Below are 14,326 nucleotides of genomic sequence, written 5' to 3'. Positions count from 1 at the left end.
TAAAGTCTGTCCCATTCTTAGGGATAGGGCCTAGGCTAACCCCTTTTTGTCTAGGCTCAGAGAGTATCCCTCCATGTGGGATGGGTTTTTAAAGTCCATTCCTATGTTAGCAATAAGTAATGATCCACTACAAGAGGCCCCATAGATTTGTAATGTCTCCTCCCACAATCAGGGAGTCTGGATCAGTCCCATGCTGGTTTCCCAGCTTGTTCAGGTCACCTGTTTCTGTGGGTTTCATCAGCCTGGTCTGTACCCCTTTGCTCATCAGTCCTCCTTCTCTGCATCTGGATTTCAGTTCAGTTCAAGGTTTAGCTGTGGGTGTCTGCTTCTACTTCCACCAGATGATGGATGAAGGCTATAGATGGCATAAGAATTAGTCATCAATCCCATTATCAGGAGAGAGCATTTAAGGTAGCCTCTCCTCTGTTGCTTAGATTATTAGTTGGTGTCATCTTTGTAGCTCTCCAGACATTTCCCTAGTGCCTGATTTCTCTTTAAACTTATAATGTCTCCCTCTATTATATTATCTCTTATATATCTCTCTCCTGTTCTTCCCCCAACTCAACCTCCCTGTCCCATAATGTCTTCCTCACCTCTATTCTCCCCTTCACATTCTCCTAGTTTCCTCTCCCCTCTCCCCATGCTACCAATTTTCTCAGGAGATTTGTCCCTTTCCTCTTCCCTAGGGGTCCATGTATATCTTCCTTAGGGTCCTCCTACTTTACCAGCCTCACTGGCAGCCTGGGCTGCAGGCTGGAAATCATTAACTCTATGTCTAAAATCCACATATGAGTGAGTACATACAATGCCTGTCTTTTTTTGACTGGGTTACCTTGCTCAGAATGGTTTCTTCTGGTTCCATCGGTTTGCCTGTGAATTTCAAGATTCCATTGCCTTTTTTTTTTTCAGCTGAGTAGTACTCCATTGTGTAAATGTATCACATTTTTTTCTATCCATTCTTCAGTTGAGGGGCATCTAGGTTGTTTCCTGGTTCTGACTATTACAAATGATGCTGCTATGAGCATAGTTGAACAGATGTCCTTGTTGTAGGAATGTGCTTCTTTTGGGTATATGCCTAAGAGTGGAATTGCTGGATCTTGTGGTAGACTGAATCCCATTTTACTGAGGAATCATCATACACATTTCCAAAGTGTCTGTGCAAGTTGTCACTCCCACCAGCAGTGGGGGAGTGTTCTTTCTCCACAACCTCTCCAGCATAAACTGTCATTGGTGTTTTTGATTTTAGCCATTCCGACAGATGTAAGATGGTATCTCAGAGTTGTTTTGATTTGCATTTCCCTGATGGCTAAGGATGCTGAACACTTTCTTAAGTGTCTTTCAGCCATTTTAGATTCCTCTATTCAGAATTGTCTATTTATTTCTGTACCCAACTTTTTTTCCATTCAGTTATTTAGCTCATAAATAAAGTCATGCACAATTATGATACATAATACAGTATGTTCACAATGGTATGGCTAAATTAAACCAATTAACATGTTATATCACACATATTCATCATTTTTGTTTTGAGAACACTTAAAGTATACTATCTTACAACTTTTAAAATATAGCATATTGTTATCAACCATATTTATCATGCTCTCAGTAGACCTCAAGACATCACAGAGTCCATGCCTCTTGTCCAACTGCAGTTTTATATCCTTAAACCAATCATTTCCCCATTGTTAAAAGACCCACATTGAAACCTAATAGCCACAATTCTGCTCTCTGCTCCCATAAGTTCATTGTTTCTAGGTTACACATAAAATTGAAATTGTGTGACATTTGTCTTCCAGTGTGTCACTTATTTTTTTTTTCTGGCAAGCATATAACTTTACTACTTACTAAAGATGAAATCAAATTTGCATGCACAGGTGAGCACTCACTGAAACACCTTGGATTCATCACATATTTGAGTTTCATATAGCATATATATATATATATATATATATATATATATATGGCAATATGTTATGCATCAATAGCAGCAACAGCTTTTCCAGATTCTGCAGGCATTTGAACAAAATTGTAGAGACATACAGCACACTCCATTTTTTTAAAAAACCAAAAAACCAAAAAAACCAAAACCAAAACCAAAACCAAAAAAAAACCAAACAACAACAACAAAAAAGTAAAAAACAAAATCCCAGAAAATAGCACAGTTCTGTTACTCTTGTGGTACTTGGCACCATTTTTTTTTTTAAATTAGCTTCTCAATCATCATTTGGGCGGAAACCATTCTGAGCAACATCATTAAAAACAGCTCTGATAAAGCATGGTCACTACTATGTATCATAATGCAGGTCCACATATGAGTCAGTACATATCATGTTTGTCTTTTTGTGATTGGGTTACCTCCCTCAGAATGGTTTCTTCGAGTTCCATCCATTTTCCTGCAAATTTCAAGATTCCATTGTTTTTTTCTGCTGAGTAGTACTCCATTGTGTAAATGTACCACGATTTCTCTATCCATTCTTCAGTTGAGGGGCATCTAGGCTGCTTCCAGTTTCTGGCTATTACAAATAATGCTGCTATGAACGTGCTTGAACATATGTCCTTGTTATATGAATAACTTCTTTTGGGTATATGACTAGGAGTGGAATTGCTGGATCTTGTGGTAGACCCATTCCCATTTTCTTGAGGAGTCATACTGATTTCCACAGTGGCCGTAAAAGTTGGCACTCCCACCAGCAGTGGAGGAGTATTCCTCTTTCTCCACATCCTCTCCAGCATAAACTGTCATTGGTATTTTTGATTTTGGCCATTCTGACAGGAGTAAGATGGTATCTCAGAGTTGTTTTGATTTGCATTTCCCTGATGACTAAGGATGTTGAACACTTTCTCATGTGTCTTTCAGCCATTTTAGATTCCTCTATTGAGAATTGTCTATTTAGTTCTGTACCCCATTTTTTAATTGGATTGTTTGGTGTTTTGGAGACTAGCTTCTTGAGTTCTTTGTATATTTTGGAGATCAGCCCTTTGTCAGATGTGGGGTTGGTGAATATCTTTTCCCACTCTGTGGGCTGTCGTTTTGTCTTGCTGACTGTGTCCTTTGCCTTACAGAAGCTTCTCAGTTTCAGGAGGTCACATTTATTAATTGTTGATCTCAGTGTCTGTGCTACTGGTGTTATGTTCAGGAAGCAGTCTCCAGTACCGATTAATTCAAGGGTCTTCTGTGAGACTAACAGGACTACCTGTTTTCCGTAATTAGAAAATTGTTTACTTTTTCATACGAAAAAGATTAAGGAAAGATCAAATTCAGAAAGCTGATTTGTCTTAATCCAATCACATTCATCGTTCAACAACACTAAGACATTCTGCAAAGAGGTGGCCATTCCTGGGTCAGGGCACACACACCACCCGGGCCGGCCTCGGAGTGTCTTAATTTCATCCTCTTCCCTCTTTGTCTCGCTTAAAGTTATATATTCATAGCTTAAAGCCTGGTCACTGGATTTCTCAGATTTTGGTTTTTTAAACGCCAACTCATCTGGCAAAAGAGATGCGCATTGTTCAAGGGACTGTGCGATGTCATCAATGGTCCATCTGTCTTCGGGGAGGGCATGCTCTTCAAGTGTAAACGGCCCCTGTTTGGTGCGAGTCAGCTCCAGCACATGGGCACAGGAAGAGAGTTCTTTGCCAATGTCATTGACCAAGCTTCTGATGTAGAAGCCGCCTCCGCATTCAACATCCAGTGTGAAGCGTGGTGGCTGGAATCTCAGGAAGGAGACGCTGTACACAGTCACTAGCCTGGCGGGTCTGGCCTCCACAGCTTCACCTCTCTTATGAGCGTTGACAGCCTCTGTCCATCCTTCTTCAGAGCAGAGTAGAGTGGGGTACTTGCATTATATTCCCAGTAAACTTCTGCAGAATGCCTTCAATATCTTCTTGTGTTATTTTATCGTACGGCTTCTCATCGGTTACCTTCCCGGTAGAATCCAGCGTGTCGGTCGCTTTCCCCAATTCTCCAAAGGCAATGTATCTCTTGGACCGCGACAACATACTGGTCAACATTTTTGTTCCTTTTTCAATCCCAACCACCAGAACACCTTGTGCAGCACTGTCCATCGTCCCTCCGTGTCCAATCTTCAACGTCTGCCTTTGCCTTTTGATCCACTCTGGGGAACACATCCCAGCTTCTGCCTGCAGCTTCTCCTTCAGCAGACTGAGCAGCTCAGCTGACGTGGGCACCTTGGGCTTGTGCATGGCGAACACGCCGCTGAGCGTCAGCAGTTTAGCAGCCAGGGCTGCCTTGGAGAGCTGGGCTTGTGATCCAGTCGGGCGGCTGAGGCTGCAGCTGCTGCGGCGGCTGCAGCTAGAGGGTGGCGGTTGTCCCTGCAGTGTCTGCAGCTGAGTCTGCAGTCAGAGCTGACACCACCTCTGCCTCAGCGGCTGCCAGGCTTCCACAGCCTACGCCCCTCTGTACCCAACTTTTTAATTGAATTATTTGGTATTTTGGAGACTAGCTTCTTGAGTTTTCGTAAATTTTGGAGATCAGCTCTCTGTCGGATGTGGGATTGGGGCATATCTTGTCTTGTTGACTGTGTCCTTTGCCTTCCACCAGAATTTTTAAATTATATTGTAACCTACATTTCAAACCCATTTTATTTTTCAAGGATTATTTTAATATTTTTTAAGAGTTTGTGTATCTCTCTCTCTCTCTCTCTCTCTCTCTCTCTCTCTCTCTCTCTCTCTCTCTGTGTGTGTGTGTGTGTGTGTGTTGTGTGTGTGTGTAGGGGGGGGGGGGGGGGGGGGGGGGGGGGGGGGGGGGGGGGGGGGGGTTGTGTGTGTGTGTGTGGGTATGTGTGGCCATATATGAATGCAGGTGCCCAGAGACCAATAGCATCAGATCCCCTTGAGCTTGAGTGACAGGTCAGTTGTCTGTCCCCTGATGTGGGTGTTGGGAAACAAAGTTCAATTCTTTGTTAGAACAATAAGTGTTCTTAACCACTGGGCAATCTCTCTAGCTTCCTGAATTTTACTCTTTAACTGATAAATAATTCTGAATCATATTAAAAATGCAAAACACATGTATTTGAGTTTCTTTCATGCTCACTGAGACCAATTGAACACTAGAACATTTCATGCAGAAAAGGGGACCCTCTCTGAAGTTTCATTACATCTCCATTTTAAACATCTCTACTTGTCCATTAATGAAAGACTCTCATTTTGGCCCTTGAGATTTATTTTAGTTTTTTGCAACTTGTATAAGACAATCTCAGATATATTGGTGTAGGTATTTTGTAGAACATATGCAAGACACATTACACAAAAATATGTGGTCTCTGGAATATAGATAGTATGCATCAATGGAAACACATGAAAAGGACACAGAGCATATAATATGAACCCAAGTGAACAGTGAGAATAACCAGCCTGCCCTGTTTTTCCATGATGTTTAATTGATTATGTGATAATTTCATGTATTGATGTAATCTATTTTGATCATATTCATCCACCATATGCATATGCCTTCTACCTCTCCCAGTGACTCTCAGGGTTCTTCCAACTTCATGACTTCCTTATTTCACTGCCATTAATAACACTCTGAGATCAATTAGAAGCACTTCCCATAGGCATATGAGTAGACACAGTTTTAATTGCTTCTTTCCTAGAAAGGAGATTGGGAGTTGCTGGTATTCCCATAAAAGAAAACTCCAGGGATGTCCCAGTCTACACAGTTTTTCTTGTTCTTCATGCATTAGCTTCTTAAAAAGCAACATGCTTGATGTCATGTTTCAGAAGAGTTCATCTATGCATCTGAATGATATTAACTGTAATCTCTTTCATGGCCACCTCATGAATGAAGATTTCCTGTCAGACTTCATGAATGGATAAGGAACAAAACTCAAAGGTAAAATCTATATTGACAGATTTTAATTGGTATGATGTCATGTAGACCTGTCATCTTTTTCTTCATTAACAAGTAATAAATTTAGATATGCAAACTTCTAGTTTTTTATCTGTAAGTAAGGCAAGTGAGTGCCCCTACTTTGAAAGAGAAAGGCTTTATAGAGTTTAGGAAGTAGATTCATATTCATTTTCTCTTTCCTCTTTTCTTCAATGTCTTAGACAGTATGATAATATTCAATCCATCACAGAGAAATATCTGTATAAGCAGAATTCTGTGGCTGACTTGATGATCTCATACTCAACATTGGAGTTATTCTTCTTTCTTACAAAGAACTGATGTCCTAATATATTGCATAAACATTTTCAGTGAGAATTGAAATTTATGGAAAGTGAGTTGGGCAGTAACACTTACTGTGAATAATGTTAAAATGGAAAGGGATAAGGTAAGCAGTTTCTTTATAAAACAAATTTGTTTCAAGGTATGAATTCAAAAATTTCCGTTTTAGGAAATTTAGGTCTTCTCTTAACTCATCTTGTCTATGAATCTTGCAAAAACCAAGACAAGATACACTGAATATCTTTGGTTTTTTCTATTTCTTATTTATGTTACTATTATTGCAGGAAAAAGGCATAAAAACACAAGAGAAACCTGATGTTTTTGAAATCTCAAAAATGCTGTATATTCACTAAAATATTTAAACAGTCCCCTTCCAATCATATACAGATAATCATTACATTAAGAAAATGTGGAAAATATGGGTTTACTGAAGTTATAAGGCTTAAAAATAGAAAATTGGTAACTTCATAAACGTTGATTTTCTTCACTAATACCTCCAAAATCAACATTAAACCCATTTATACACTCTAATACAAATATCTTATTAATTGTATACTATACTATTTTCTGGAAGTATTCTAAATAATAGGTGTGTATAACCTGAAATATTCAGAATTTCAGTAGATGTCTGGTTGGGAATGAGTTTTCTTAGGAAGATTTCCTTTCAAAGGCTTCAACTCAAGCAAAAAAACCAAAAACCTGCCCATTTTGCAACCATTTTGAAAGCATGTAGAAGGATGATAGGTTCTTCTAAGGAATTAAGGGGCAAACAAACTGGTAAAATAAAACTCAGTATCCAGGGAAACAAAACAAATATAGAACCTGAAACATTGTTATTATATTACCTCCCATCATATCAAATGATTTCATAAAGTAGATGCACTTCTAAAAGATCTGTGAGAGACAGAGAGCACCATAAAATGTCAAATTTATTTTGACATTGTTAACTTTAGTATGCTGAGAAAGGATGAAAGAAAGAGTAAGTTGAAGGAAAGTGGAAATTCACTAAATGAAAAATGATTTACAAGGAAACTGGGTCTGGGTATTGTAGCAGCAGCAATCAGTGTTTTCAGAGGGAGCAGGAACACTCTGGAGAGCATAGATACTCAGTGGTGCTACTGCAGGAGGAAAGACAACATGAGGAGGGAGAGGTCAATATTATCTAAAATGAAGCCCTCCTTCCCAGTGTCCATGTACAACAAGTCAGCACAAACCAGAAGATCACTTCCTATCCAAACATAACATGAAAACTAACAATCCCTGGATGTGATCAACATCAACATTTTAATAACTTTTTGTCTTCTCACAGTAGTATCCCAAGTTTGTTTGATTACTTTGTTTTCTTCCAGAGTCAGGGAAGTTAGTAAGAACAGAATGAGTCCTATAGAGTGAATGAACCAAAGTTCTTTGTTTGCTGTAGTTTATGATTATCTGCCTGTAGCTAGCTATCAGAACTGCATCAAGCTGAAGTGGCTACTGTCACCTGAGTTATTCCACATATCTACTGAACATAGAGATATATTATATCTGTTACCTAGATACCCAACATCCCCTGTTCATTTCTTATTCTCATTAATGAAATACTTTAGAAATAAACTCATATTGATGTTTGAGAATAATTTTTATTAGAGTTTGAGAGAAACACAGGTAAATTTCAAGGCTAGCAGTTGCTGTAGTCTGGGGATGGGAAAGGGGATAGAGAATGTCATACATTTTGAGTTATGTCTATGAAATGTTCTCTGTTCAGCAATGATGTTTTTTAATCAGCTTCACCAAGAAAGAAGAGGAGGGATTCAGAAAAAGAATGAGAAATCATTGACTTTCGGAATATGTAAGCTTAGAACAGTGTACAAAATACAGATAAAGAAAATGGACAAAGAACTTAGTAGCAACCCAAAAATACCATTTTTATACCACACTTTATTCCTGGCCCCTGTGGCTTGGGACCAAAGACTGTAACAGGAATGTGCCCTTTGAAATAGAAACAGAAATCTGCAACTTAAACAATGTTAGGTTCTTGCCAAGGCAGCCATGTAATTATGTTTAATGCTATTTCAATTCAAGTAAAAGTCTGACTTAATTCTGATACTTGATAATCAGAAATAAATAAGTTCACAGGCTAGCATTTCAAATTTAACAATATAAATAAATTACTCAATTTCTTGTGTTCCATAATTTATATCAAAGAAAGTTCTAATATCATTGAGATGATTAACAGAGTCATCAGCTAAGGTGGCTGTCTAGAACATTCCTTGAAATGTGACCAATAGAGAAAGTGAGATATAAATCGTCAGAGGTAAATTTGGAGATGATCCACACATTGTTTTTATTATTATTAAACAGTCCCCATATATTTATGACTATATAGAATACAAAATTATAAATTTAGTAGAGCTCCATTAATAATCTTTAAAAATCTCTTCAATATAACCCTCTCTATAGATAAAACATCAGATTTGATTTGGGTAAAAGTCCATTTTCCAGAGAATTCAATGTACTGATTCCTGATCAAAAGGCATAAATACTCACTAATGATTTTCTTCATCATCATGTTTCTCTTTGCCCATGGTTATTGACCATCTTATGATTGAAAGACGACATTGATGAAGAACAGGACAGAAGTGACACACTTTCTCCTGCTGGGACTCACTGATGAACCAGGACTACAGATTCCCCTTTTCATCACCTTCCTGCTCATCTACACCATCACCCTAGTGGGAAACCTGGGGATGATCCTCCTTATTGTGTTGGACTCAAGACTTCATACACCTATGTACTTTTTCCTAGGCAATCTGTCCTTTGTTGATTTTTGTTATTCCTCAGCTGTCACCCCCACAGTCATGACTGGCCTTCTTATAGGAGACAAGGTCATTTCCTATAATGACTGTGCTACTCAGATGTTCGTTTTTATAGCCTTTGCTAATATTGAGAATTATCTCCTGGCCTCAATGGCCTATGATCGATACATAGCAGTGTGTAAGCCGCTATACTATGCTACCACTATGACTAGAAGTGTGTATGTATGTCTTTCTATATGTTCCTATTTCGGTGGTTTCCTGAATGCCTCCATTCACATTGGGGACACTTTCAGTCTTTCTTTCTGTGGGGCTCATGTGATTCATCACTTTTTTTGTGATATTCCAGCAGTTATGGTTCTCTCTTGCTCTGACAGACATATCAGTGAGTTGGTTCTTGTTTATGTAGCAAGCTTCAATGTATTTTTTGCTCTCCTAGTTATCTGGATGTCATACATATTCATTTTTGTCACTATTCTAAAGATGAAGTCAAGTGCTGGATATCGAAAGGCTGTATCCACATGTGCCTCACACTTCAGTGTGGTATCTATTTTCTATGGGACAAGTATATTCATGTACTTGCAACCCAGCTCCAGTCACTCCATGGACACTGACAAAATGACATCTGTGTTTTACACCATGGTCATTCCCATGCTGAACCCTTTGGTCTACAGCTTGAGGAACAAAGAAGTGAAGGGTGCATTCAGAAAAATAGTTTGGGAGGCAAAGTCTTCATGATTTTGTTTTCTCACTTCAGAGACTCATGATACTTGGGATCAATCTTTGTGATATTTTCTTGTTCCTGAGTTACATTTAAACTTTTGTGAAAGTCCAGGAAACATTTTTTTTGCAGAAAAAAACAAACAAAAATATTTCTTAAAAAATTCACCTAAATTATGGTGTGTAAAACATGAGGCATTGCTCACAAAACCTTAAATCAGGATATTGATGGATTTACTCATTTTCTTCATCTTGCTTTAGCATGTTGAAGTTAAAGCACATAAATGTAGAGAGAAGCTTGTGAACAACAGACATGCAAATGGGCAACTTATGAAGAAAGACACTCATGGACATGAGTAATTTTTAATTTATATTGTATGGCTGTTTTGGAGGTTGATATCATCTGTCCATTTCACTGGATTCAGATTAACCCATTTAAATATGTGAGATTTGCCTAGTTGTGCCTGAAAGGGTTTTTCTAAATATCTTCTACTTACAGAAGTGAATTCATAAAAATTTGCTGTCATCAATATGTATTGATAGCATCTCCTTCATTGTAGGCTCCCCTGAATAGAATAGAAGCCAGAGAAAGGACCTGTTCTTCCTCTCACTGTCTGGGTAGATGGTTCTGTTCTTTTCACTTATGTTCTCTCCTGTTCTCTTTCCCCACCCTCTGCTTTTCCCCTTCTCCATCTACCTTCTTTCTCTCCTTCCTCTTTCCCATTTCTAATATATATATATATTATATATATATATATATATATATATATAGTTTCAGTGGACAACAGAAAAAATAATCCATCATCATTTGTTATTGATAATTTAATTTTTAATTAGGATATTATGTTATAAAAGCTACATATTACTTATTTACTTTATTGCCATTCTACAAATCCACTTTCAGGTGATGAATTATTAAATTACAGTGAAAGAGCTTTGTGAATGTTTTAAAGTAAGGTGTACTTTTCTGACATCCCCTATGAATTAGTACTTCTATTGATCATGATGCTTTATATGGTCAATATGTTCATATTTTAATTTTCAATAGAATACCTTGTCAAAGAACATAGTAATATAATAAAATTTAAAAATCTATGTTTTTTTCTACTACTAAATAGACTTATAACAAAAGAGCAATAATGTGTACATTCTTACGAAACAGCTGGCTATTTCTTTTCTACATTTGTTTATTTGTAATCTCTCCTGTCATCTCTTCAGTCTCATCATTGTTTGCTCATTACTGTTATAAATATGACCTTGCCTCAGGAACTTTGAGAAATGATCTCATTCCTATCAGGACTTTGCTCAAATATTACTGTGTCAAAAAATCCTGTTGTCACCACCTTCATGGCTGAGTTGTACTCAACTCACTGCCTATAGTGTTCTGCTCTCAAATGTCATTCTCAATAGTTTTGTTATAGCACAAACTATGTATTCACATTATAAATACCTATCAATCTTTCTTTTGTGGAATATAAATTTCATGGGAGCACAAAATGGTTTGTTTGAATATATGGTTCAAATATTTTTTTCTACTTTCATACACACATGCTCATACATGCATGAACCACATACATTAAAGCACATACATGTGTGATAGAAAGTGATGGATAAATTAGACAATAGTTTAAAAATACCTCTGTGTATGTATAAAATTCTAAAAGAAAACTTTTGTATATAATTTAAACATGCTGATAAAAATTGTGATGTTTTCTATTATGTCAGAAGTCTTTGCCAGTATAGCTTATCTAAAAATAACTGATGAGTAACATATATGGGAAATTTAGCTTAACACATATTTTGAATCATTGTATCATATATTATGATAGTGAATCACATACAATAATTACCAACAGCAGCTACATTCAGCATAATTCAAGAGATATTGCTAATTTTCTGTTCTACTGAAACATTATTTTGTACATTCTCACTAAGTTTCCACTTGTTACTTCTATTCTTAATTTTGTCCTGGGATTCCCTTTATCAAGTAGAATATCAAACCCTCTAATAAGTTTTACTAAGAATTATTGTCTAATTAAGTGTCATGTAGCACATCACTTAAATAAAACCTTAAATTTCATTAATATGTTCAATGTATCATGTAAATAATTGATATTTGTATTTGAGAAATCCCACAACTAAGTAAAATATTCCAACTGACATCTAAATACTTTCCCCTACACCCTTAGATTAGTGTGTCTGTAAGTCCTCTTAAAGAAGCTTTGTATTTGAAGCAGAGACTGTTAGAGATGTTACAACTGGTGTAAGTGCAGGGAAGTGACTCTGGAGGGCTCATTTCCAAATGCGACACCTGTAATAACCAAACTTTCTTTGGAGGGTGTCTATTGATATGTTTTTCACTCTAAGAATGAAATCTCACAATTGCACACATATGAATAGTACTAATTGACCTCCATTAATAAAATTTTTACAAAGGAAATGAAATGAAAGCAACACCCATGATACATCAACAATAATGCTGCCCAAAGAGACCTAAACAAATGACAGGATCAGTACAAATGCTATGCAAAGGGGGAAAAATATCATCCCCAGGGAGAGTACTACAGGCAAGTAATGACTGAGAAAGGGAGAACTAGTTTCTCCAGGTACAAGACCCCTAATTGTTTGTTCAATATAATTGGTCAGACCTGAAATTAGATAAACAGAAACCATACTAAATGGACTCAGAATCTTTATAAGCATATATATATATATGAAAGAAACTAGGAGAGGAGGATGCAATGTAATTAAACATTAATTATTTTGTCAATTAAAATTGCTATGAATTACAGAAATACTCATGTTTGCTTGTGCTTGGGGATTTTGTAGGAACATGTGTAAATGGATATGACCATGTTTACATTGGCTAAATACAGGAAAGTTTCAAAGTTTCAAAGTGAAATTCAATAGTCAAAATCAATGACATTTGTTTTAAAAAATTCTGTGAGTTTTGTAGGATTCCAAGCAGAATTAATGAGACCCATCACTGAGGCTTTTGCAGGATTTTGGGAGCCTATGCCTCATACAGGGTTTTCTTATAAAACCTTCATATGACAGGAGGAGGTTAGTCCTACCAAACTTGATATACCACGCTCTGATGACACCCATGGGAGTCATGGCCATTTATGAATAAAAACAGAGGGGGAGTGGATTTGATGTAGGGCAGAGAGGAGGTTTGGGGGAGGGAATGGCAGGAGGAAGGGGGTGGAAACTTGGGTAAAACAATTGATGAAGAAATTTAGTTAATAAAAATCATGTACATTCAACGAAGCACAGGTGCCATAATTTTATTTTTGTTTTAAATAATAAGTGGTACTCAGTTTTGGAGACTGGCAAGCCCAAATTTTCATGTTGAACATCATTAGTACCCATGAGAATTCGTGTTCATTGGCATATAAAAGCCACAGGCAGAATACAACAGGAGTTGGCAGAGCAATCAATGAAAAAACTGAACACTTAAAGAAATATCTCTAGTTCAGAGATATCAGTATGCTGTTTTAAACTGTGTTAAGAATGTTTGGATGAATGCCACTAAAGTATGGATGTCAAATTTCCTAAGTTGCATTGCTCAAGTGGAAGTATAACCCAAATCTACTATCCTATTGTTTCCACATCAGCCATTCACAAGATTGGACTGGTTTCATTATCCTCAGCAACATATCCAGGAGTTAAAATGGCAATCATATTCCTTATCTCCTTTTGTCTTCCACACATGACATGTGGAGTAACAAGGCACGTTATGTTTGACAAAAATTTCAAAAGTATCATTCATGATGTGATGGTTTATCTGTCTTATGACAAAACACTTTAAACAATAAAATGTAGAGACAACAGATATTTATTTTTCAGACTTTAGAAGGTTGGCCATCCAAATTCAAATTGCCAACAACTTTATTTTAAGTAATGTGAGGGTTCCTTCCTTGTTGGACATATTTTTGCTCTATTTCCTCATGATAGAAAGCAAATATATAGAAGCTGTAAAGTTCTTGTTACAATAAAGCACTAGGGGAAGCTTGGAGGATTCCATGGTAGGCAAGGGTGACAAAGGATGGGAAAAACATCCCAGGCAGACAGCTTAGTGAGGATTTTTATGAGAAAGAGAAGGGGGAGTGAGAAAAGAGGTAAAGAGCCATAGAGACACAGAGACAGAGAGAACACAGAGGAGAAGAGTGAGACATGAAAAGTCCTTTTGCTCCAGGGGAACAGCAGAAAAAAGAGTGGGAAAGAGAGGAGTGTGAGTGGGCTGGTGTCTGTCTTTTAAAGCAGTTCTTTCCACCTGCATGCAGACTACCAGTCATGGAATCCTGGGCTGACCAGGGTACTGCCTCAATGCATTCTGCTAGGTGACAGGAGCAGGCCAGCATAATGCCTGAGTATTTACTGTTCTCACAGGTATGAATTCTGAATCCTTAATAAGTGGAAGAAGGAAACACACAAAGAGGTACAGGCTAACTCCCTAATAGCCATGTAAATGTACACTGATCCTCAATGATCTGGAAATGGCTTCATTGCTTCCTATGAGATGAACACACAATGCCACAATGAAGGTTGCTTCACTTATTAAGCATCTCCCCTAAAGGTCTCATTTATTAATGAAGTCACCTTGAGTCTTAGCCTCCAACAC

The 14,326-nt window shown here is 37.4% G+C and overlaps 1 protein-coding gene and 1 pseudogene across 1 annotated transcript; one reads left to right on the top strand and one right to left on the bottom strand.

Moving 5' to 3' along the window:
- Nucleotides 1-3,227: 3,227 nt before the first annotated feature.
- On the bottom strand, nucleotides 3,228-8,754 carry LOC113835152 (annotated as a pseudogene).
- Nucleotides 8,755-8,790: 36 nt separating this feature from the next.
- Nucleotides 8,791-9,720, top strand: LOC100763045 (olfactory receptor 5B3-like). Its single transcript, XM_027410811.1, has one exon. It carries the CDS (start codon nucleotides 8,791-8,793, stop codon nucleotides 9,718-9,720), a length of 930 nt encoding a protein of 309 aa, XP_027266612.1.
- The last annotated feature ends 4,606 nt before the right edge of the window (nucleotides 9,721-14,326 follow it).

Source organism: Cricetulus griseus, unplaced genomic scaffold, assembly GCF_003668045.3.
Source record: "Cricetulus griseus strain 17A/GY unplaced genomic scaffold, alternate assembly CriGri-PICRH-1.0 unplaced_scaffold_335, whole genome shotgun sequence".
In the NCBI taxonomy this organism is placed as follows: Eukaryota; Metazoa; Chordata; class Mammalia; order Rodentia; family Cricetidae; genus Cricetulus; species Cricetulus griseus.
The sequence above is the reverse complement of the archived record's forward strand: the minus strand, read 5'-3'. Positions and strand labels throughout refer to the sequence as shown.

Excerpts from the sequence above, each read along its gene's own strand:
- LOC100763045 (XM_027410811.1), top strand. The coding sequence starts at position 8,791 with ATGAAGAACAGGACAGAAGTGACACACTTTCTCCTGCTGGGACTCACT.